Source organism: Punica granatum, chromosome 2, assembly GCF_007655135.1.
Source record: "Punica granatum isolate Tunisia-2019 chromosome 2, ASM765513v2, whole genome shotgun sequence".
Taxonomy (NCBI): Eukaryota; Viridiplantae; Streptophyta; class Magnoliopsida; order Myrtales; family Lythraceae; genus Punica; species Punica granatum.
Genome location: NC_045128.1, coordinates 40,778,350 through 40,803,217, shown reverse-complemented (window position 1 = coordinate 40,803,217; position 24,868 = coordinate 40,778,350). Strand labels below are relative to the sequence as shown.

General features: G+C 39.2%; 3 protein-coding genes across 5 annotated transcripts; 1 reads left to right on the top strand and 2 right to left on the bottom strand.

Annotated features, from left to right (window-relative positions):
* Positions 1 to 8: 8 nt before the first annotated feature.
* Positions 9 to 4,115, bottom strand: LOC116197838 (3-hydroxyisobutyryl-CoA hydrolase-like protein 5). Its single transcript, XM_031528092.1, has 15 exons — positions 3,671 to 4,115; positions 3,460 to 3,543; positions 3,290 to 3,358; positions 3,069 to 3,132; positions 2,916 to 2,989; positions 2,745 to 2,828; positions 2,558 to 2,642; positions 2,250 to 2,335; positions 1,290 to 1,411; positions 1,132 to 1,192; positions 917 to 1,015; positions 668 to 769; positions 537 to 578; positions 328 to 434; positions 9 to 215 (listed from the first exon to the last, which is right to left on the bottom strand). The coding sequence occupies exons 1-15, from the start codon at positions 3,701 to 3,703 to the stop codon at positions 143 to 145; spliced, it is 1,185 nt and encodes a 394-aa protein (XP_031383952.1). The 5' UTR covers positions 3,704 to 4,115; the 3' UTR covers positions 9 to 142.
* A 677-nt stretch (positions 4,116 to 4,792) lies between these two features.
* Positions 4,793 to 9,791, bottom strand: LOC116194003. Its single transcript, XM_031522741.1, has 5 exons — positions 7,722 to 9,791; positions 6,515 to 6,550; positions 6,314 to 6,429; positions 5,983 to 6,046; positions 4,793 to 5,355 (listed from the first exon to the last, which is right to left on the bottom strand). The coding sequence occupies exons 1-5, from the start codon at positions 9,732 to 9,734 to the stop codon at positions 5,014 to 5,016; spliced, it is 2,571 nt and encodes an 856-aa protein (XP_031378601.1). The 5' UTR covers positions 9,735 to 9,791; the 3' UTR covers positions 4,793 to 5,013.
* Positions 9,792 to 16,655: 6,864 nt separating this feature from the next.
* On the top strand, positions 16,656 to 22,055 carry LOC116197837 (putative methyltransferase NSUN6). Of its 3 annotated transcripts, none has more exons than XM_031528090.1 (13): positions 16,656 to 16,792; positions 16,884 to 17,002; positions 17,185 to 17,566; positions 18,147 to 18,294; positions 18,483 to 18,620; positions 18,761 to 18,823; positions 18,957 to 19,078; positions 19,774 to 20,014; positions 20,395 to 20,606; positions 20,758 to 20,858; positions 21,060 to 21,141; positions 21,335 to 21,396; positions 21,641 to 22,055. In XM_031528090.1, exons 1-13 carry the CDS (start codon positions 16,706 to 16,708, stop codon positions 21,750 to 21,752), a joined length of 1,869 nt encoding a protein of 622 aa, XP_031383950.1. In that variant the 5' UTR covers positions 16,656 to 16,705; the 3' UTR covers positions 21,753 to 22,055. The 3 variants fall into 3 exon arrangements, 2 of the variants coding, with proteins under 2 accessions (XP_031383950.1, XP_031383949.1); XM_031528089.1 differs by having other exon boundaries at positions 16,659 to 16,792; positions 16,866 to 17,002; XR_004155105.1 differs by lacking the exons at positions 20,758 to 20,858; positions 21,641 to 22,055 and having other exon boundaries at positions 16,866 to 17,002; positions 21,335 to 21,402.
* The last annotated feature ends 2,813 nt before the right edge of the window (positions 22,056 to 24,868 follow it).

Below are 24,868 nucleotides of genomic sequence, written 5' to 3'. Positions count from 1 at the left end.
ACTGATGATGAAGAAAAGGCAACTTTATTTTTATATATCTGTTTGACACAAATACAGTATATCTTCTCATTACAGAGGCGAAACTCGGAGACTACAACCCATAACAAGAATACTTTGCTCGTGTCTTTGGAAGAGTACTTGTTCAAAGCTTCAGTTTGCTCCATTCATGGAGATTTAAGGATGGATAAGGTGTGTTCTCGTACTTTCCTGACCACCTGTCGGACAATCAGGGACGTGAAGAAATCATCAGCAATTATGTGGCTGATTATGAAGAGATCAATTCCTAAGTCCAAGATCAGGAGCTACGGGTGTAGAGTAGACATATACCTGCACTCTTCCTTTCCTGGAATTTGGAGCTCGAGATTCTCCGGGAATGGCTTAAACACCAAATCCAACTTCTCGTCCTCCACTTTGTTGAGAGTTGATGGTTCCCACTGCATTGACAACCCGGGGAAAACAAGACTGAGTATTGAAACTAAAGTATCCTTCACAAGATTCTGTTCCGCCTCGAGTTATGATCCGCCACAAGAGGTTACCTTGGGGGCATTGTCCTTGTCAATGGTTAGTGCTCGGATGCCCTGTTTATTGAACAAGAGCAATCAATACATCAGCTACTGCCTTCAGTACATTAAAAGTTGACAGAAAGTCTAAACCAAATAATAATCACCTCGTAGACATCCTCAGATATTTCTGTTCTCAGAATGTTCATCGTCAGCCTGAATTCCTTCTTCAGACATTCTGCAAGTGTCTGATTGCGGCCTTCACGGATCTGGACATAAAACATTGGAAAAGTTAAAGCCCAACTTGTTCAAATGCTGTCAAATTGACAGAGAGACTGCAGAACCTCTCAGTTCTAGGATGATGTTTGCACCACTGAGACTCATTTCTCCCGGTAAAAAGAACAAAGACAAATTACCGATCTGAGTGTGACTTTCAGTCCTGTTGGGGATGATCTCTTCAACCCTTTCAAAACCGGTCCAATCCATCCATTTCCTTCTTTGCTTGCCTCTGCTTCCTGAAAATAAATATTCATTTCTAGCTCTGTATACTTAATTGTTTTCACAAAGCAACTAAGCAAGTTGCAAATTCTTCAGCAATCCACGACATCCTGAAATGAACCCATGAACTTACGAATGATTTTATAATTTCTTCCACAGTATCCTTGGAGAAGCACTCATCGATCACCAACTTTCTGAAAGGAGATGAAAGATTACTGTTCTCGATACACTTCTCTCAGAATAGAAAAATTAACCGAAATGTTTGCATGTTATCTTATTGACAGTCATTACTTGTTCAAAATGCTTTCTTCATCAAGCTTAACCTCCACAGAGAATTCCTGAATTGCCGACTTTACAGCAGCCTCATCACCAGAATTCAAGCTTACAAGGCGCTTCTCCAGCTCGGGAAATTTCTGTCATTCATGAATATTGGTAACCAACTCCTCAACAAACAACTAATTATTTTAACCAGAAAACAAGAAAATTACTCTTAACAACAGATTACATGGTTGTTACAGAACTAGTACAATCAGAAAACTGACATTCTCTTTCTAGGGTATTTGTGTGAGCATCTGATAGCATAGTAGACTTGCATATTCCTTTAGAAACCAATTACTAAAGACTCTCTTCTTTCTGATGAAAACAATTACGTCACATTTGGTACGCCGGACTAGAACGGAAAGGACTGGAATGGGTTCTATACTGTGAAACATAATTTAATTGAGAGAAAATTAATTCTTTTTCTAGTTGAACTTGAAAATGTGGATAAATGTCATTTTAAAAGAATGAACATACTAAGATTTCAATTTTTATCTATATAAATTTATTTATATATATGAACCTCAAAGAAAATATATTATACATAAATAAAAGCCAGTTAAAATGATGGAATGAGCATTACTTAAATTTTTTTAGGGAAACATCATTCCATGAAGTAAGCGAAGAAAGATCATCCTAATGGAAAGTACTTTTCAACTCATAAAAGAAACACTAATCAGAGGAAATGATGAAATATCCCATTCCATTCCTTTTGATTCCAGTGTACCAAACGTAATCTTAGTTGCATGCAACTTCTTGGAAATGGTTCAATAAGGATAGGATAGGATAGGGGACATTTTCTGCCACCTCGTTCATTCATATGGCAAGTTTCTGTAAACATTACACTGAGATAATTAAGTCAAGAGTCAATTGTCATTAAGCGCGAGGGAGGGAGAATGAGTTGTGGTCAGATACATGTGGTCGAAAACTTACCTCAGAAGGGACAAAATGAGTTGCAAGGCCAGTTGCCACCAATTCCTTACCATTAAGTCTTCCCCCCGTTAATGCCAAGAACTCCCCTGCAAAGCAGTAAGATACCACTTTAGACCAAACAAAACACGCACACCATCTCGATTTTGAAATCGATCTGCTCATGCGTTTAAATTATGAATATGCCATGGAATGATAACAGTCACATCCTGCCAAGCCAACACTTCCATCCATTTCAAATTTCCAAGTACTCTCAAAACAAAGAACTTGAATTGTCTCAAATTGAATTCCTTTGATTCAAGAATTCTTACCCAATCGTCCAGGGAGATGGGAATGCATGTATGAAAAACCACAATCTGTGTGGAAGCCAATACTTGCTTCTGGAGTGGAAAAAACCTGTACACGGCTCGTTAATTAGATGGAAAGTAAACCCCAAGAAATCTAATTGTTTCATCGCCTTCTGCATGAAAACAATGAAGCAAAGCATAAAAGACACACGGTTTTCTCCGTGACAACTGAGAACTTCATCGGGACCATAAACGATGCTCCTCCACCCATCGAAATTCCATGGACAAGAGAGACCTATATAAGCAACAAATTTAACTTAAACAAATCCATGATGCCAGCTGTTATGAGTTGGTTTAAATCAAAAGCAGTTTCGAGTATTACATGGGTTTTCTTATAGGTATGGATGTGATAGCAAAGCCAATACATCCTATAGACGACTTCAAGGCATGAATCCTCTGCAAGAAAGTGGCACGGGCATCCCAGTTAAGACACACGAACTGAGACCATATGGGATTTCTCAAAGAGTGTACTTACTTGTTTTTCTGCCATCATAGAACATTTTCAGATCTCCGCCAGCAGAAAAAGCTCGACCTGCTCCCTGTGGCAAAGGAACAGAGAAATGACAATTAGGTAAAGCATCAATGGAGTTGAAAGGATCTCCGCTGTTTTCTTAAAAAATAACGACATTATCTTGTGAAAAAACTGAAAAATGGTATTGGTCCATGTTAGACGAGTTCTCGAGAAATAGGACCAACCTTGATCAAAACAAGTTTGGCCTTGTCATCTTTCTCCCACTTCTCCAAGTATTCCGCAAGGATAGAAACCTAGTCCCAACAACAGCAAACGACAGCCCAGCTCAAAAAAATCAAGATTCTCAATACTCGGATTTGTCGAGGAAAGCCTAAAGGGTAAGAATCCAACAGACCACTTTTGACGAGATCACATTCAATTGACGAGGCCGGTTCAAGGTGATCAGCCGCACACAGTTGATCTCTTCCCCAAGAACAACCTAAAAATAGCAATCCAGGTAAATTCTCGTCAAGGCATGATCGCCGATCCTATGAGCACTTGCACGCCTGTAGAAAAGTGATAGCTTCCTCTCCTGCATATCCAAGAACTAATCACATTTCACTTACCTCTTCATCCTGCGAAACAGCTTCCTTCGCCATTTCAAGTTTGGTCTTTGATAGGCTGAACAAGGAGAATATGGAAAGCTGACAGGAAGGCAACCCCAGCACACTCAACTAACCAAGTTAGTGACGGCAATAACAGAGACTACCCCCAACGAGAACTACAATTGGGGAAGAGGGACCATAGAGAAGGGAACTGACAGCGGTGAGATATGCAAGGTAACTTGCTTGAATTGGGAGAGAAAATGGAAGAAAAGATTTTTTATATGGGGGAATGAATGCTTTGGAGGAGCTCCCCTTTTGGCAGAGTGAGCTGTGGTAGGTGGCGATAACTGGGAGTCGGAAAAGGAAAAGATCGCTACTTTTTCCATAGAGAGAGAGAGGGATGATGAATTTGTTTGCACCTACTACCACCATTAGTGAAGAGTGGGCGTTAGCTGATGGCATGACTGTCACCAAACCCCTCCAACCTCCAGCTCTCCGGACATCCGTCCAAGGTTTTTCGAGGAAACCGCTGTCTAATCTTCGCAATTGCAGCTTTAACGTAGCCAGTACCATGTCCTTTTTTTTTCCCGAATAAGATATTTCATTAATAAGTAATAGCTTGTACATTTGCAACTGAATTTTAAGTCCGAATATCTCTCATAAATACATAAAAGAAAAAAAATTTGACATTGAGCCAAATTGACCCAAGTCATGAGCGAAGGTATTGTTTGACCTAGAAATCCATAAGCATAATCATTCCAAAAGAAAATTGAGCGTAGAAATTATATCCTTAACTATACTCCTAATCTTCCATGGAATGGCGTGTGGATCCAAAATGGCTCCTCCTAATAACAAGGCCCCGCTTCATAAACAAATCTAGGTCAATCTTCTTTCCGCAGCTATGGTTAGGACGAAGAGGGCTGCTCAGACACCTGCCTGGAGTGATTTGTCTTCGTGAGAAATCTGAAACCACTACCATGTCCTTAATTTATCCAAGAAGGCTGTCTTTTAATAGTATTGAGGTTCTCCTGATCTAAAACCCGCTACATTAACAACCCGAGCAAGGTACCAATAAGCAGGGACAGTGAGACCATCATCTCGGAGACAGCAATCGGTCCAAATATTAACTCAGAGAAAAAGCAATACCGCAAATAGCTGAACTTCAATTTTTAAGCATTCACAACTCGAATTAAGAATGCAGCCAAAGCATTGAAAAAAAAGAGTCATTCAACTGTCAATCATCAAAATTTGGAGAAATTCAGGAACACAACAAAATAGACTACTAGAGCAGGCAATTCCTTTCTCTCTAAAAGGGACGGGTAACAGGTAGCAGACTTCCAATCCCGACCAGCAAAAGAAAAGAGTTACATAAATAAGTTAGGCCTCGAAGCCTTGTATGTGGTCTTGAGCTTCCTAGAGGGTGGCCTGACTTTCCTGAACACAAGCGGGAACTTGATCTTCGAGTTGTGGAACTGCTTGGTGCTCTCCCTCTTGCACAGCTTTGCTGGAACAGTGGCGGTCTTGATGATCTGGATGCAGGGGAACCTGACCCTGTGACGAGATGCCATCTCAGTGTACATCTGCTCCACAGCCCCGTTGAGAGTCGTGTCCCTGTACTCCTTGTACATATTGTGATAACCAGTACGGCTCTGGTACCGGAGCCAAATACCATAGTTATCGATCTTGGTCGGATTCTTCTCAAAAATCTGCAAATTCAACAGAGAAGAAAAGAGTCTTATTCCATTTCTTCAAGTGTGGGTTGGAACAAGGAACCAAAATGGAGTAAACAATACAGAGACCATAGCCAATCATTCCTGCACACCTTACCGTACTAGAAACAGAAGATGTAGTTCGCAGTAGATGTAAATGTCACAAACTGTCAGTACAAAATCATTAGGATGATGGGCTACTATAAATTAGAACACAAACATAGAAAGGTCGAGCCCATCAGAGGCTAGGACAGTGGAGTCGCTCAGCCAATTATTTTTATATCACTGAGTGGCAGAGAATTGGAGGTTGAGGGTCATCCAATTTTAAAAGAATGGCAAGCTATGTCTCGGTCAAATGCTGCAAAAGCGAGAGAGAGGATTTTTCTGTTTGATACTCTCTGTGAATCAGCAGAATTCTGGGGGAGGAATACTGAGAAGCTACTCACTGAAAGCCATATGAACAAGTAACAATTATCTCACTTCCTGTGTTGAAGTGGTCGGTTCAAGTTTGTTCCTTTAACATGAGATTAAGTAATACTACAGCAAATCTACACAATACAATCAAGCCCGATCACAACACCAGGCAATAAAATGAGAAATTCGAGGAGCATAAAAAATGGGTACCTCATTGATGGCAAGAACCTGACCATTGCTCTTCTTCACCTTCTTCAGCTTCCTCAGGAAGTACCTAAACACGCCATCAACGATCAATTGCATAACCGGACAGGAGAAGAAAACGAGAGCAACTGGGGACAACTCCCTCCTGGTGTGGCTAAGCCACCAATCAACAAATACAACTACATTCTACTCCAACTAGCAAACACCCTCAGTCGGCAGAAGCTGTAATCTCACAGATCAGAATCACAAATGAAACAAAAATAGAGCAACCTTGGAGAATCAAGCTCATTGCTAAAAGAAAATGTCTCGGATGCTAGAGAGAATGGAGAGCTCTTACCAAAACTTGGACTTGGCTCGGACCTCATTGGTTGCCCAGAGCTTCATCCTGTAGATCTTAGGATGCTCATCTCCCTCGGTGGGCAGTGCTCTCCCGACGACCTGGTACTGGTGAAACTGCACCATTTTCACGAAGACAAGCAAATCAATAAGCAGTCGAGATCAGTTTCACGCACCAAACGTACCGTATATTAGAGATTACCCTGAAAGGCCCCATTTTTCGGAGTGCGGCGGAGGTTCAGCTGCGCAAGCAAAGCCCTTCCCTCCCTTCTCCTCCCTCTCTCTCTCTCACGCGATGGAATGAAGGAGACGATGCTTTGTAGAAAAACCCTAGCCGTCTCTGTAGCTGCCGGGCGGTCCAACCAGGTATTGGGTTAACTGGGCCGTAAGGCCCATGAAGAAGACACCAAGTTCGGCCCATTATCTACCTGTCATGGGCTCATGGGGGCCCACATTGGCATGAACCCCGGACAAGAAGATGACACGAGCTCGATCCCATTTTTCATATGGAAAAATCAATGGCCAGCAATAGTTAGTAGTCTATAAATGTGCGGCTTACCTAGAAGTCTATAAATGTGGCATAAAAAGATTGACGCCATCTATGTACAACTAAAGCACGATGGCACGAACTAGACCAAAACCGCCGACTGCACTGTCAAAGGCTGGATTCATGAAACAGTCGATCTCCTATAAACAGATGTATTATCGAACTGATAAGCACTTCGGACTCATCCAACTGAAAAGGTTCCTCTGATTAGACTCCGAGTATCGCAATCATGGCTACAAAATAATTGCTTATTTACATAAGAAAATGGAAGCTGTTGGGACAGGGGGACTAATAAAATCAATCAAGAACTATGTATTAATGGACAAAGGCCCTCCCTGCCCTCGATGGTCCCACGTCACTGGAAATGTTAGTTGAGAGCCTCTCAATATTAAAAAAAAACCAAACCTAACAGTTGACTCCTCGTTTGTTTTCTTATTATGCAGACAAGTGTGATGTTATGACACGGCAAATCAAAGTTGACCATTCCCCATTATCACAAGCTCAGCATGCTTTTGTTTATTCAAACATTGCCAGCCAAAAAGGAAGAAACATCAGATCTTATGTACTCAGGTTCCATTGAATCATACATCTCCGAAAATGACGATAACTCGGAAAACATTCAATTCCTGAATCGGGATAGTTGCTCGCTAATCTGTGTATGTATGTACATATGTATGCGTGTCATCTGAACTCCGAGTTCGGGAGGAGGATGGCAGATAAATCAGGACTAAAAATTTCCATGTATGTTACACTTCTGTAATAAGGAATTACACAAAGAAAAAATTGTTACTTTTTGCCTCCTAACAGCCACCAGTTGTTTACAGCTCTCCCGGCCCTAAAAACAGCATTCCGTCACCAATCAAATCTCGGCGCACCTCATCGGGGCGTACCCGAGCCTCGATTTCTTTGTGTCGTACAGTATATGGAAGTTCTGCTGTTGGTAGTTCCCGATAATGGACAGAGCCGACTTGGGAGTCCCCATCAGCGCCAGACAGACTATGTCATCCGATAATGGGATGAAGTAGTTCTCCACGGGGAAGTTCCACACGGCGCCATCGGCGAACTCAATTGCAAACTCGGGCAAATCCACCTTTTCGACTCCCGACACATTGTAGCACGGGTAGAGGATCTCGATGTCCTTCACCAGAGGATACTTCTTGTTCACCTTCCTGATGAAAGCCTCCTTAATTGTCGTATTGGCAGGCTCTGCGAAGTAGCTTAGAGTAGTGCCCGAGTCTATGATCGTGCCACCGGACCCGTCCTGCGACAGTTCCCAAGTCTCTTTAGAGATGTTGAGAACTTCTCCCCCGACTATGATCGACTTTATCTGGACGTAGTAGAATGTATCGGCAGGATTCTCTTTCCCTGCCACAAACGATGTGAAATTCAGGTTCGGGTGGCTCAGGAGCTCCCTGTCCTCCCCGAAGATCAGCTTGCTACTGACGCTTGTGTCGCTGTTCCTGTCGACGAGACAGTACGAGAAAGAGTGGCCGTAGAGAGACTGAAGCTGGGATGAGAACGAGAGCGGTCCTCTCCCCAGGCCTAATAAACCCGCGGCCCCATGGAAGAGCCCGCGGTTCCAATGTCCGCACCCAAACATTACATTCTCGACCCGCCTGTACTCGGACTTCCCATTACGTGCAGTGAGATTCACCGTGAATGTCTCGAGGGCGAAATCCCCAGTTGTGTTTGAACTGTCTCCGTACCAGTAGAAATATGGACATGTTTGGTTCTCATCCTTGCAGGGCTGTGGCGGGTCCGGGGAGGAGACTAACTCGCACCGGGGATCATGGCAGCCAATGTGCTTGAAAGAACTTGAGTCTTTGGGGTCATAGTGAGGCCCGTTCTGCTCAAAACAGTCGTAACACGGGACGCACTGGATCCAATTCAGGTCGCTCCCGGTGTCAAGGATCAGCAAGAAATGCTTCGGGGGAGTGCCCACGAACACATCCATGAAGTACTCACCTGAGCCGAGAGCCACCCCGGACCCCAAAGTTGCCATCAACTGACCAGAGAGACCATCGCCATAAAATTCCGGCATTGGGGCCGGGGCAGGTGGATCGACCCGATTATAATCAGACCCCCAATTGGGTTTCTTCTCCCTACCTTTCTTTAGCCTTGAGATGGTGTTCTGGTTCTTCCTCTCAGTCATCCTCCTGTAAAGTGTATGAATCCTGCTCAAATCCCACCCGGTGAATTCAGCCACAGATTCCTTCGAGCCGGCATCGGAGCTCGCCGATCGGCGCTTGAGGTGGAGCTTCACGGTTTCTCTCTGCGATTTAGCCAACAAAAAGGAAGCATCCCCCTCAACTTCATCGTCATCGTCATCGTCATCGTCATCAATGTCGGAATAGGATGGAACAGCTGAATCCGTCTGTCCGGGCTGCTTCAAGGACGAGAGGCCGCACCCGGTTGCACCCGAAGAAGAGACGGCATTGAAGCTCATATGATCAGGCAGTTCGATCCCCGCAAGAGAGGAGCCGTTGGGATTGATGAGACTATCATGCTTATGTGCGGAAGCCCCGGCTACGAATGCACAGCCGAGGATCAGAAGAAGGCTAATAGGCAGAGAAATCTTTGCATCCATGGCGTTGACCTGCCCTCGATTGCTCACAGAGACAGTATTCCTAAAGAACAAAAAGGAAAAACTGAAGCTTCCCCGGTACAAAGAAGAATCAAGAATCCAAGAAAACCCAAGACCCGGAATCAGATCAAGCTCAATCTCAATCAAACAGGGAGACCCAGAAAAAAAAAAGAATATATAACACAAAAACCCAGAAACAGGAGACCAAAGAACTGGTGGAAGTTGAGTACTGTAATTGAGGGTGAAAATGTATCGATTGGGGGAGACGGTGGGTGTCTTTATGAAGTACATAGACGCCCACAAGACGGGGAGAGGAGAGGAGAGGAGAGGGGTGTGCTGCTCTTTTGGTACTCGGAATCAAAATCAAAGCTTGGCTAGGACTTTGAATTGAATGGGGAATTCAAAAGTCACAGTCTACACGCGGTTTCATGGATCATGGATGATATATACACTATACATACATAATCTACATGTGTAGTGTGAACATAACTTTATCCATCCTATGCTGCTGAAATGAAAAGTAGCAAATGAGTAGAAAATATTAACCTTTTTTACTTCAAAGATTTCTTTTCTTCTTTTTTTTTCCCTTCTTCTTATGGGTGTTGGTTGAAGTCCAAGTTAATGGAGCTGTGGAAATGGAGGTTTTTACCTGGTCGCAAGCTGGGTTTCTTCCTCCCTCTTTCCCCTCACCACCATTTCTCATTTCTCAGTCATGGCGGCAGAGAAGCTGACTGCAACTTCACACTGCTCTCTCTCTCTCTCTCTCTATGGGTGTGAGCACGGAATAGCAAGCAGGGCGGAGGGGAAGAGGGGTTTGCTGGGCGGGCTAAACACTTTTCCTTCTTTCTTTTGGTCCAAAGTGTTGGGGTTTGACCTGAGTTTTCTAATAAAAGAGCGAACTTTTCTAAAGGGTGGAAGGGCGATCACGTTAACGCGCTTCTTCCATGGACAAAGAAGTAATAAATGTTCAATATCAACCTTAATAATATTATTATTCAGGAAAAAAAAAAAAAAGAAACCCTTAATAATTTTATAATATTCTTCTCTATATTTCTCTCGGTTTTTGGCCGAGTCTTATTCTCTTTTTTTTAAAAAAATATATTTCGAGATATTTTCAATCTCCGTCAACTTAAATATCTAACTGGACATTTTTACGCTGCAAATTAATCACATATGAAATATAATTTGTCAATTATATTATACGTTTTTTTATTTTAACTTCAACAAATTATATTATATCTTGTGGTTGTTTCGGGTTGAACTTTCATTTTTCTTTAGTAAAGTCGGTTAATTCATCCTTGTTAGTCAACCGAGCAACCGAGTAAATGAGACCCTCAAGTCCATATATATATGCAAAAGAAGATATGATATCAAGTTATCAACCGTGTAAGTTCAGTGCCGGCCCCATGGTAAGACTAATAAAGCTACCACCTCAATAAATTCCTAAAAATAAATAATATTATAATCTCTCTCTCTCTCTCTCTCTATATATATATATGTAACTATTGTTCTTGCCCATAATAAATCAAGACCCTGACTTAATTTTATCAACTTACATGCTAGAAACAATTCCTGATAAATTCAGCTTTTTTTTTCTTGTTTGTATAGATTAGCCCACTAATAGCAGCATCAAACTTTCATATAATTTCTAATCTTTTTATCAATCTCTCTAATTTATTGCTCATTTCCTCACAATTTCTAATTATTATTTCGGTTACTATCAATAAGTTTCTACTAAATCAAATTTTTATATCCTTTTTTATTTTATTTGAATTTGCATGTTTGATTGAAGTTTTTTTTTGTTATATTCATCTTTTTTTTCCTTTAGTTGAACCACTGAACTTTCCTTTTTTCTTTTTTCTGAAGTTTCATTTTTTTATTCAATTTTTCTTATCATTTTTTCTCATCACTACTAAAAATTTACTGATTATCTACGATCTAATCCGCCGAATTCCATCGAAACCGTACGTTTTCCGATAGTATTCCCGCGGATTATCGAGGAAAATATTTCCTCGCAAAAGTGGCCCTCAAAAATATTTTTCACGGCTATATCGAGGATAATCCCTCGATTTTATAGATGGATTATCGAGGAAAAGTTCCTCGATATGTTAAAAAAAAAAATTGAATTTCTGGGTGGCAGGCCCACCGACTTTTTTCTCCCTTCTTATGCATCCGACCAGACGCATGCGTGCTCCAGCCTCACGTGCGGCCTGCCCTCTCCCCCAAATTAATTTGATGGTAATGTGCCATGGGGGGATTCGAACCGCGGGCCTACCCACAGCATGTGCTTTCTTGTGATGAATCTATGCATTCAATTATATTTATTAATGTTCTTTAATGCAATTAATATGTTGAATTATTTTTTAACACTTTTTTTGTTTATCGACAACAAAATTTGTTTACGCATTATTCTATTAAAATTAAAATAAAATTTTATTACTTATTGATACCATATAAATGTGCCATTCATGAGTACAACATGCACAATCTATTGATATGTTACTTGAAACATTTAAGATGCTATTTGTAACACTTATAATTTTTTGTCGATAACTAATATGTACGGTGAATGAGGTACCCTTCAAGAGGGAATTGGTAAAAAACTCAGTACTCAGCATCATTTATACATCAAAAAATAGTTTTAAATTTCAAACTAAATTTCGAATTTAATATTTCAGGATTCATAATTATTCAAAATTAATTTGTAAATATATATTTAAATTTTTTAATCGAAATATATATTTAAATTTTTTAATTGAAAAATTAAGCAATTTTAATTATATCCAAAAATTACAAATTTTTAATCAAAAAAATTATAATTTTTAATCGACACACTAGCTAGCTCTTTGGACCTCGGGTGCTCTGCTCTTTGTGATTTGATCGGGTTCGTGACACACTAGCTAGCTCTTTGGGTCTTTCTATAAAAATTAAAGAACTTTTCGTACCCTCGATATTATCGTATGAATATACCATTAAGACTTCACTTGAGAGTGTACTGACGGTTGAATAAGCACTCATTTTGTTGAATTTTAAGTAAAAGTAATATTTGGTGAATTCTTTCAAAATCATGGTTTGACTAATTTTTATGGTTGTAACCGTGATTTTCTCCAACAAGTTGATAAGTGCTTATAAAAATTAATTATGTTTATTCTCTATTTAAAATATTAATTTTAATTTCAGTAGTTTCAAATTGTTACCACCTAAAAATTTTTGCTTATTCTAAAATTAATATTTATTTTTTTATACTTTAGCATTTTTATTTCAGCAATTTCACTCCCAAATCAAGCCTAAGAGTTGTGGCAAAAAGGAGGTGAATCTTGCAGCTGCCATGTAGGAGTCCAACTGAGTTTAGAGAGCTTCTAACTCTATATTAGTCCATAACTTTAAATACATTTTAAGAATAGAAAGTTACCTTTTTCTTTTTGGAAAATATAAAATACTTCTTAAAAAAAGGGTCTCAATATTGTTACATATCTTGCGATTTTGAAAGAGCATATATTTATTCGTTTGAGTATAAGGGAAGCTCATTACCCAAATATACTGAAATAGAAATTCTAATAGTTAATAAAGAGGTATAGATATATAATTTCACTATTCGAATAGAACTTAAAACCACATGGTTATTAGATGGGAATATGTGATTATGTACTGTACTCTCTTTCTCGAAACTCCAAAGAGAGTATTTATTCAAAAAATAAGAGAAATTTCTAAAACTTTAATATAAATACTACGACAGGTTTTGTGGAAGGGAAATAAAGACCATGCATTTCGACTTATATGGATTAAATTATAAACAAGTTGCTTATAGAAAAGATATTATAAGTCCTCGTACCGTAAAAAAAAAAACATGGCATGCAAAAAATTGCCATACAGCAAGGAGAATATGTAAATATATATACACATATATATGTTCATGTTTCTTCTTTTTTTGGGGGGGGAAAGAACGGGTGCCTAAGCCCGTATATTCACTTAATTAATGTTACATCATGCAATGCATTATTAAACGATAAATCCAAAGGTATTTATTTACTCTAAAGGAAATTAATTGCACAAGGCCAGACTTCACTAAATTGAAAAATTCAATTGCTTGAGCAAGAAGGCCACCGACTGTCCGAGCGATCCTATGGTTCAGCATTAATTTTGTCTAGATCAAGATCTCACTTCCATATATGATGCACACAGTGTCAAAAGGATTTTTCATCGAAATTATTATTATTTTTTTCAATTCTCCGATGGCTTTCCCTTTTTCTCCCATTTATACGGGATAAGTCGATAAAGAAAGTCTTCATGATCGATGGCCTAATCTTATATATGAAATTAACGATAAATATCAAGTCCTCATCAACAGTATTATCTCATGACATGAGCGGTATATCAGATAACATCGAATTCTCTCTCATCAGAAAAATCTATTGGCCTATATGTCGCATTAATTCTTAGTTGGAATTCCGCGCTTGGACCATAAAAAGAAAAAACCTATAACATATATAGAAACGTGAAGAAACAACATACATATATCCGAAACATGTTAATGTATATTCGTATATGTATACATATAGATAATATATATTAGTCGAGAGAGGGAAGTGGAGATGGCGTGGTGGGGTTTGAAGCAGACATAGATATAGACATGCATGTCGCCGTTGCCGCCATGAAAACGGTATTTGACGACCAAGAAATTCCTTCTCTCATCGGTTAACGTTGTTGTTGTTGTTTGTTTGTTTTTTTTTTTTTGTAGAGGGGATTGTGAGTTAAATAAATATAGAATTAATTTGTTGACTCCCGAGGAATTTATAGAGAATTATTTATATACAATTAATTAATACTTAACGTTGAAATAACACGCATATGTACACTCGAGAGTTTCAAAGATGGAAGGTGGCTGCCTTTGGTTCCCCACCTCCTGCATGCGTTTTTGCGTGTTAGGGTTGCCCTTCGTCCGTCCATGCCCTTTTTGAGATTAATTCCATATGTGGCTGGAGAGAGTTATATCATCATCCACCGTATCAGGGCAGCCACATTTTTCGGGTAGATGAGAGGAGGCCTAATTAAGTAACCCGTCGGCCTAAGCACATGAAAACGAGAATGCGAGCACTGCGATTGAAACCCTAGCATATTTCATAAAAGGGACGTACATATAATGGTCATCTGCACGTCCGTTGGTAGAAAAAAGGAGAATATGTTATGGCCGGCCTCAATTTTTGCATTAGCAATATGCGATGGTGATCTTCTCTTTTTTTTTCCTCTTTAACCAATGGACAGCATGTACTTCTATTCGAATTACTAACAAATCGGAGCCCTTGAATTGCTCAGTCATTACCAATGCGTTTGTTTTCGGAGTTAAAGTCACGAATTTGTGATTGTAGAAGAAGACAAAAATATATGGGACCCACCAGTTTGACTTTTGAAATATAAAATGAATGGAAGGTAGAGATAATTAATTATAATGGGATTGTATTTTAATAATATATGGGGTCCACCAATTTGACTTTTGAAATGTGTGTTTTGTTGTGTAGTGTTTTGAGTTAAAGTTAAAGTTAAAATCTTAAATCACGACTTTGAAAACAAACGGAGCAGTACGGCGATTAATTATGTATGTACATATATATATCTGGTCACTGTAGCAAGATCGGCCATCAATGCAATTTGCTCTACCAACTTGGGCGGGCAGCCTGGAACAAAAGGATATTGAGGATTTAATTAGTCCCCACTCTCCCTCTGTAATTAATTTTCGATGTTCATCAACTGCACTGCTACAGTACAGGTGATGCTCCAAGTATGATGCAGTTAGATTTATCTGCATCAATTACATTTACCTAAACTTATAACCATGCTTTTGGAAGTTAATTAATAAATATAGGAGCTGCTACATCAAAGTTCGCGTATTTTCTATACTTCAAAAAAAAAACTCCGATGTTCTTATGATCGTTCCTATTAGCATCATGAAGTTCCTTTATTACTTCTTAACGTTATAAGACGAATGGGTCATTAAGCAACCAAAAAAATAAAGAAGATCATAGTAAATACATATATATATATATATATATATTCCTACAGAAAAAAATACACACATATATACATAAATGAATTCCATAAACTTCGCTAGGAGTGCCATAATCGATAGGTAGGCATGCAGTTAGGAATACAGATCGTGCCATCTACAAATGGGAAAGAGTTTTAATTTGACACACAAATTGGAAAACAATTTATGCAACATATAGATGATCTCCCGTGGAATTCCCAACACGCAATCGCAACATCAAATTAAAAGGGTTTTTTTTTTTATTTCCTTTAGGTAAGCTAATGAGAAATGGCTGATCTTTGGAGGAAGTAAAAGATTTTGAAAAAAGATGCATTGCAAAGTTGTCTTCTTCCGCGACAATATTTCACTTCCTCGTTTTTTATTATTCCATTTGTATAAATTTAATTAAATTCATTTTGCAATTTCAAAGAGCACAGTCAGTCCATGTTTGCTTGGACTTTCGAACCCCAAAATACAATACACATGTCCGCATGAAAAGACTACAACACTAACACATTTTGTGATGACTCCAATGCTTTCCTCTTCACTCATTTACACCTACCCAGCTAGTAGAATTTTTCAACCTCATATGCATCACGAATAAATACATTATTAGACTATATTGACCGTAGAATTTTCCATATTTTATACTTAAAAAAATGTATACGTTATTGAACATTATTTGTATAGGCACTTTGATTCGAGCCGTGCGTATGCCTTTTCATTCTCGATCTAACTCGATAATTTGTCTACTCACTTCTAACAAAATATGAGAGAAAATGTAATAAATGCTAACCTATTGCTAGACTAGACCCATTGACCTAGGGGGTTCAGAGGAGGGAGGAAGCGTAAATAAAGAGACACGATGAACTCCACCGACAAAAATCGTTTTCATAAATCCTTTTTTGGTGATTACTCTAATATTCAAAAACTAAATGGTCGCGATTAATTCAGTTCAAGTAAGATTAAGGAAAGACGCTATGGTATGGATTGAATTCAATGTCTCCATCAACGACCCTGATGGGCAGGTTCCCAGTGCTGTCAATATGGGCCCAAATAATTCCAAGACCGGCCCACTCATTCGTCAAACAGATCCAATCACTATAGCCCATTGGGCCGAACTCTCGGCCCATTTTCAGCCCGCTGCAACTGCACCCATTGCTTCGCGAAGTCCGAGGTTGCGAGGTTGAAGCTGAGCGAGCAGAGGAAATGGCAATGGCTGAAGCTTGACTTCCTTTGAATGAAGAAAGCGAGGGGTTTGGTCAGAGCTATAAGCAGCAGCAGCAGAAGCTTCTCCTTAAACCTCCAAAACCCTACTAAGTCTCCGGTAAGGCTCACTCCTCATGTTCCTCCAAGATACGTAATACTCTTACGGTGCAAGTTGTCTAACGAGGTTGCAGAACTTCTTTAATTTTCAGATGGACGCGTCGGAGCGTTACTGCTTCAATCCTGTGCTGAAATGGAATCCTCAAGTGGAGGCGTACTTCGTCAGTGCTTATGGGGCGGAGCATTTCGCTCTCATCTCCCAAGCTCTCACGTAAAAAACCAAACTTTGCCTCTGAGCTTCCGTTGTTTCGACCGAGATCCTCTGTTTTGTTCTTAGTAGTGCAAATATCCTATCGGGGTTGCTTCTGATATGCAGCGAGTTGTGATCATAGTCGAAATTGCAAATGTCTCGCTCTTTTAAGTACTCAAAGGTCTGTATTGTTGCAATCCCAGGCGGCCCTCTTGCTATTCTTGCATTCGAGTGAACACGCTTAAGTCAGCAACTGATGCAGTCATTGATAAGCTGCGAGCTCTTCTGGGGGAGAAGTTTCATGGACTTGCCAATGGCAGCTCAAATTCAAGAAGAGAAAATGGTCGAGATTCGGGAGACCATGGTGGGGCAGTTTTAGGTTCTTCAGGGGACACAGTGGATCCTCTGAAGGAAAGCTTGGATAGTGGATTGGTTTCTCGATGTCAAATACCTGGATTAGAGTATGTTGTCTTAGTCAGAGGTTCGGGGCCGCACAATATTGATTATGGTCTTAATCCTGACAAGCCTTTGAAGGAGGTCATTGTCAGTAGGAAGTGTGCAGAATCAGTGCTCCGAGGTGCTCAGGTGGCCATCTATCTGAATTAATTCCATGACCTTTTGTATTGCGACCTTTCTCTGGGTGCTATACGCCTCTTCAAGTCCCCCCCAATACAACTCCAACGGAATCTTATCTTCAAGTTATTGAATTTTATGCTAAAGAATTCTTTATGATGCGACTCATTTGGCTTTTTATTCAATGAATTCATCTAAATGTTACTTTAAGATCTTGAAATCACATTCTTTTGTTAGAGTAATCACATTCTTTTGTTAGAGTAATTCACTAATTGATATTTTGCCTGCATGATAAGGATCTTTTGTCTCGTGTGAGGTGGAGCTCCTTGAATGGCACTTTCTACATGTTTTTCAGCTACAATGAATTAACATAGCTTCGTTTTTTGAAATATTTCATTGATTCTCTTGAGAAATATGTTTTGCCCCCAACAGATCAATCATGAAAATATTGATATGGTAATGCTCGTTTCGTAGCATTAGTCATACTACAAGGTTGATAGTGTTGTTTTGACCTTAGATAAGGATCTCTCTACATGAGTGGTTAGATTTTGTTTATACCTCTTTCTTCTCCTCATCATAGTTTTACTCGTAGGTATATGTTCCTGGTGTGATGGCATGCAGTGCTTATGTGGAGAAAGGTGATGCAGTAGCCGTCTCTGTTGCAGTGGAGCGACCTGTTCCAGGCGGTGGATGGGCCATTGATGTGACACGTGGGACTGTTCTTCAGGGAGCACAAACAGGTTAGAGTTTAGCTATTTTTGATAGTGTATATGACGTGATGTAGTAGCCATCTCGTAGGTATAAGTTTTAGCTATTTTTTATTTCCATTTTCTGTGTATCTGTATTTTGCTGTTGATTTCTGCTGAAAATTCAATAGTTACCCCAGTCGAGCTTCTAAGTTCTGTTTGTTACATACTTACGATGGCAGATCCTTACTATTTAGAAAGAAGTGGCCTATATATAGGTCAAGGAACAACGATGATGTCAAGATCAAGCATTTTCCGTGCCTCTGAAGGGGTGGCTGTTGACATGAATAATAAAGTATACGGGCTGCCTTCTTTCAATAGTATGTACTAGTCCTGCTTATTGGTGAAACATTTTTCTTCTGACAATTTGCACGCTGTTACAATTGGATTTTAGTTCAGTATTATGTCATTGCATGACCTGGTGGAAAGAAGTGTGACTTTACATTCCTATGCTCTATAGATGTGCTTGAGGGGGAAATATTTCTCCAAAATTTGCCAAGTATAGTCACAGCTCACGTCTTAGGTATGTCATCTCCTTCTTCCCTTCTCTTTTCTTTCCTTAATCATTTATCAATACAGCCCAAGGCCAAGAGGGTGCTTGCCGTATCGTCACTAGACTTCCCTTTTTACTGATACATAATGTAAAAATTTCTCAGATCCTCAAAAAGGTGAGCGTATTCTGGACATGTGTGCTGCACCAGGAGGGAAAACAACTGCAATAGCAAGTATTATGAAAGATGAAGGGGAGGTTGTAGCTGTCGATAGATCTCATAATAAGGTAGTGCTTCTTATTGATATTCCCAATTTCACTATGTTAGCTGTTATTAAAGTATGGATCTTAATTACCTGATCACGGGTTTCTCTTGATGAATGCTTCATTCTCTTTATAATAGTTCCAGAATTTTGATGTCAAATTGACGTTTTAAAGTTGGGGAAGAGACAGACAAAAGCAATAGAACTAAAAGGCATCACTGCATTAATCGTGAAAATACATAATAAATACAAAATGACTCATAACTGAATTCCTAAACACTGCAACCCACAAAGACACGTTACCAACTACTTACTTGACCAGAGAAACAGCAACTAACATTCTAAAAAATAGCCACAACAGCTAGTCACTCCTAAGGACTAGGACTTCAATAAAACAGAACAAAGACAGCAGTAAAACAGCTGTAAAAACAGCAGCTCTTAATTCACTAACACAAATTGATATTTGTGAAACTCAAATAGTTGTACATGTGAACTCTAATCTGGGAAAAAGGATGTTTAGAAATGAAGTCTAAAAGTATTGAAAATGAAGTAGATGAGAGTGAGGGCAATTTTCATGTTACCATCGGTTAAAATTCATACTAATGACTCTTTATGCCATATCTATGTTGACATATTTGTTCATTTTGAAACTATTGCTTGCACTTTGATGTACTCACTTTGATGGTTTTGTTGAATTTTTGTTTCATGGCTTATTTGTAGGTGCTTGAAATTCAGAAATTGGCTACTGAATTGGGCTTGAATTGTATAACCACATATAAACTAGATGCTCTTAAAGCTGTTTGCAGGAGAAGTGACTCTGACATTTCATCCTCATCTTATTGTGCTGAAGATACCAGCAATTCTGCTATTTCAAATTCTAATATGATGGAGTCGCATGTAGAGAATAAGTCAGGCAGTGAAATTGAAGGATTGAGTGTTGCTGAAACTTGCAGTGGCAATGGTAGGTCGACTTCAAACCAATACTGTTCTAATGTCATCTTTACCTTATAATTGTTCATTTCAGTTTGCAAATTTTATCGGACAATAAAAACTGATCAGTTTCTGTTCAAGTTCTTTGTTTATAAATTTTTATAATTTGGTTGCACCTCTTGTTCCTGCTTTAATGCTTTGCATTGCTTAAATGACAAAAGAGTTTATCTGCAGTCGTTTTTGATCTTGGTCAATATGCAAAATACTGTGATCTAGAATTTGGTCTGAACCAGTATCTTTAATGCGAAAAGCAACACTAGTTCATTTATATTATCTGTCTGAGTGATTGCATGTAGTGCTGTATCTTATACCTTTATTTGTGAATTGTCTCTAATAAACTTAATACTACAGCTAGCAATGGACAGGGAGAAGGAAAAGTTTATGTTAGTAGAGCTGAAATCAGGAAAAGCATGCGAAGAATGAAGAATGGGCCGGGAAGGAATCAAAGCACAGGTGGCAGGGTTGAGAAGTCAAACGGTTTCTTACCTCACAGCTTCGATCGTGTCCTTCTTGATGCACCTTGTTCTGCTCTTGGCTTGAGGCCTCGTCTTTTCTCTGCCGAGGTCTGATAATCTAACTAATACTCCAGCAGGCATTTTTCCTTTTATTTGGGCCTTTATTTCTTGCGCTTTTCTTCTCTTTTTTATTTGCTTTATTTTCCTTTTATTTTTAAGTACGGTGATAAAGCAACAGAAGCTATTGCTATATTTCCAGGAGACAGTTGAATCCTTGAGAAATCATGCGAAGTATCAGCAGAGAATGTTTGATCAGGCTGTTCAGTTAGTTCGCCCAGGAGGTGTTATTGTGTACTCAACGTTAGTACCCATAACCTGTTTTGTGCATTCTGTTGTTAAGAATATTATGAGACACTTATCATGGCCAGTGTCTGAGTCGTACGTAATGTTTTATTGCTTGAGAAAGGAGGAAGAAACCGATTTCTCTTTTTTAAATGTCTTTGTTCTTGTGAATTTGTTTTCTGGGGATCTCTGAATTGAGCTCTGGTCTTTGTTTGCTAGATGTACGATTAACCCTGGGGAGAATGAAGCATTGGTTCGTTATGCGTTGGACACCTACAAATTTCTGTCTTTGGCTTCTCAGGTTAGACTATAAATAAATGTGCTTTAGGTTGCATTTTTCTCAACTGAATATCGTTCGTGACAAGTGCACTCTAATCGAAGAGATTGCTTTTGTATTGTTCTGTTTTTGGCTAAGGCCAATTGAAGGGAAGTTTGTTAAATTACTACTCTTCACAATAGAAGCTTACATGTTCCCACATTCTGGTATGTTTCAGTATCCAAGAGTTGGAGGACCAGGCCTGGTCGGTCATTATGAATACCCCGATGGATTGGTTGAGTGAGTGCTGCTTTCCAATCTTTTGGTACTTGAAAATTGATGATTCTTAATCTCCGAGCACAGCTGTGTTGTTACGGAGGCATCTGATGTCAAATGCATTTGTCTGTTAAATTTTCCATTTAACATTCTAACTTCTAATGACGAGGGATAGAAATTCATGAATGGACCATAATAGGCTTTATAGATCATGTGTTGAAAAGGTTTTCGCTATATCTGGATAACATGCTGTACTGCCTGCATACAGGGAATGGCTGAGACCCGGCGAAGAGGAACTAGTTCAGAGATTTGATCCATCAGCACCACTTGACACGATCGGGTTTTTCATTGCCAAATTTTCCGTCAGTGCAGTATCATGAGCTCGTCAATTAAGGGGGTTGTATGCAACTTTTGAGAATTCGGTCTGCTGAGTCACAGGTGAAGATTTTTTGAGTCGCATATGAAGATTTAAAGCATCACATTGATCATCTACCATTTTCATGATCAACTGACTGAATTTGAGCTGAATTTGAGGGAGAATGAGAGATAGAATGAGAAAACTAACCGTGTTCATTTAAATTACCGTAATGTAATAATGGCTGGAGTTATCGTGGCTGCATCACATTCATGATTTTCGAGTGTACGATGGTTAAATATCAAGAGTCGAGACTGTTCCATTCGTAGTTGACTTCTTCCATTAATTTAAATTTTCACGTATTTGATATCAGACATTCTCGTATTCCGACTCTTATCGCAAGAAAAGAAATATATGGTTAGGCAATAGGAGACGTCTGATAATTTCCATGAAAAAGTATTTTATCTGATGTATCATTAGAAACCGTCTAGCTATCGTCCCACAGGCAATTATAGACCATTTCTTCAGTGTTAACATTGTTGAAATCAAACTCTACCAAGCCCGCCATGTCCTCTGGGTACCAGCCCGTGGTCTCGGCGCTCGGAACAACCGGGTTCATCTCAGCAATCTCATCAATCCAACCAAAGTTGTGGACAATGATGCCCTCTTCCCAGTGGCTGTCCCGAGCTTCCGTCACTTCTACACAGCTCAGACCATCTTTACTCTCCTGTGACTGAACGTCATCGTACTCTATTTTTGTACTGCCCGCTATGTCTATCTCGAATTCTTCGAGCAGCTGCCTCAGGAGCGCCCCGTCGACCTCTGTCATTTCGAGGTCCTGTATGTCATCGAGGCTGAAGCTCTCCAAAGCAGCCATGATGAAATATCGAAAGAGGAAGAGGAAGAAGGGGAAGCTAGGAAGAGGACTGATGCAGTGCATGGAATTAGGGTAAGGCGTGGACTTACTTATATATGGATCGTAGGAGGGGAGAACGATGTGGATATCGTAAAAGAAAGACTTATCTATCAATCAAATAGGTCATGATAAAAACTTGACAGCTACGGCTACCTAATATTGCCAAAGACATTATAGACACACATGTGGACCGTGAAAAGATAAAGCTCAACTCTTGCACAAAATAGAAGAAAGATTAGGTTTTCATCGCCACACGACTCTCCCGACAACAAGATAGATCAGATACGAAGCGTACGTGCTCTCTCAAAAACTACTAGATATATATGTGTACACCGCGATTCATCTATTTCGCAAATATCACTTGCGGTTTACGTATAAATGGGGTGGATACTCCGCCAAGCGTACAGTGCCATGAATGCGATAACTCGACGCGGAACCGAACAACCTTCTGCACGGAGTTGGAGAATTGCGGTTTTTGGTGCGAAGGAGGGGATGGAAAGGGTGCCCCACGCTTTGGCCAGAAGAAGATAAAGTTGCCAAAGGAGTTTGGCACTTTTTTTGCCATATAAGAGAAGATAGTTTGGTTATTGGAGCAGATGGGGAGGGAGGGAGACCCACTTTGCGAACTATTAATAGCAAAAAAAGGGGGGTAAAGGACCGGTCTTATGGGCCAAATTTCGTATCCAAACATTGCCAAAGCACATGTAATGTTTTTATGGCACATGTTTTGTACAGCTACAAGCTTTCAGTGTTTAATGTGTACGTATCAAATATGATCAGATACTTTTAAGTCGAATACCGATCTTATCAGATTCCAATTTTTTGTATTAAGCCCAATCTTTTTAGGCCCGATTATCTTATCAGCTTGAATCATTAAGTTCAATTATCCCGTGTTATTTTCGATATTCAAGAGCATCAATCAATTATAATATATAAAAATAAGAGGATAATATAAAAATGCAACGTGACTCGCTATTTTGAAACCCTCGGCGCGTGGTTTAATCATTTTTTTTTACTGCTCTTAGAATCTAATTCTTTATGGAAAATCGAGATTAATATTAAAAGGTTTTTTTGAAGGATAAAAAACCTATTAATTCATGAACAAAACAAAAATTAAATATTTTCTTGAGAAAGAAAAACTGATCGATTCACGAACGAATATTATATATTTTATTGGAAAATAAAAATTCGTTCGATTGATTAAACAATTAATGTGTGTAATAAGCGAAATACATGGACATACATACATCTGATCACGACAATTAATCATAATAATAAAATTTCAAATAAATATCAAAATTATTTATGAAAAATAAAAAAGCGAATAAATCTTACTCTTTTTTTTTTAAAAAAAATTTGTTTTATCATAAATTAGATAATTTTCTACAGATATTAATTTTCTCACGCACCCGAGCAAAATAAAAAGCCTATACCAAAGTTGGAATAATTTTTGTGGTGTGATGTAGGCCGAATGTTAAGAAGCATATGTCCCTATCGCGTTGAAAAACCGGGAAGCCTCTAGGTGCAAGGAAAGTAGTTCATTGCCTCTCTAGGTCATTCTACCTGGTGTGTGGCCCAAAACAATAATGGCATGGTCACGATGACTCTGGACGAATTCGATTATGATTAAGAATTTAGATGGACCGTACTCTTATCCAAAATCTTTGTGTATCATGTTGACCGAGTTTACACGGTAATGTTTCATCGTTAAGACAAATCCGAGTTCCAAATAGAGATTTATGATTAAATTTATTATTCCAATTTCTAAATTTCAAAAAAAAAATATAAATTATGAATTCCAATGTATTTCTTCTTTTTTTTGTTTTATGCTATTTTCTGATAATGAAAAACATTAGGCCTCTGTGGGGTCAAGTGAAAAGAGAGAGATCTTTTTGGGCCATAAGCCCATTGGGCTTATGGGCCCAAATTCTCGGATGTTGACCCCGCCGCCGTGGTCAACATCTATTTACGAGCGGGGCCACATTTACTTGGTCAATATTAGAATATCTTTCTTATATTCTCTCTTCTTCGAACGAGAATCTTGACAATGAGTATTTCAATTGTCGGGTCCTTATAGAAAAACAACCCGAAGATAATGGCCCGATCATCGCAGCGACGGCCACAGAAAACCTATTGCGAAATGGTAATACATGTCCATGATTCTCGATCTTTAACGAAATGCCTATACGAACGTTAATACAATCGAGAGCAAAGGAGAAAGAGGA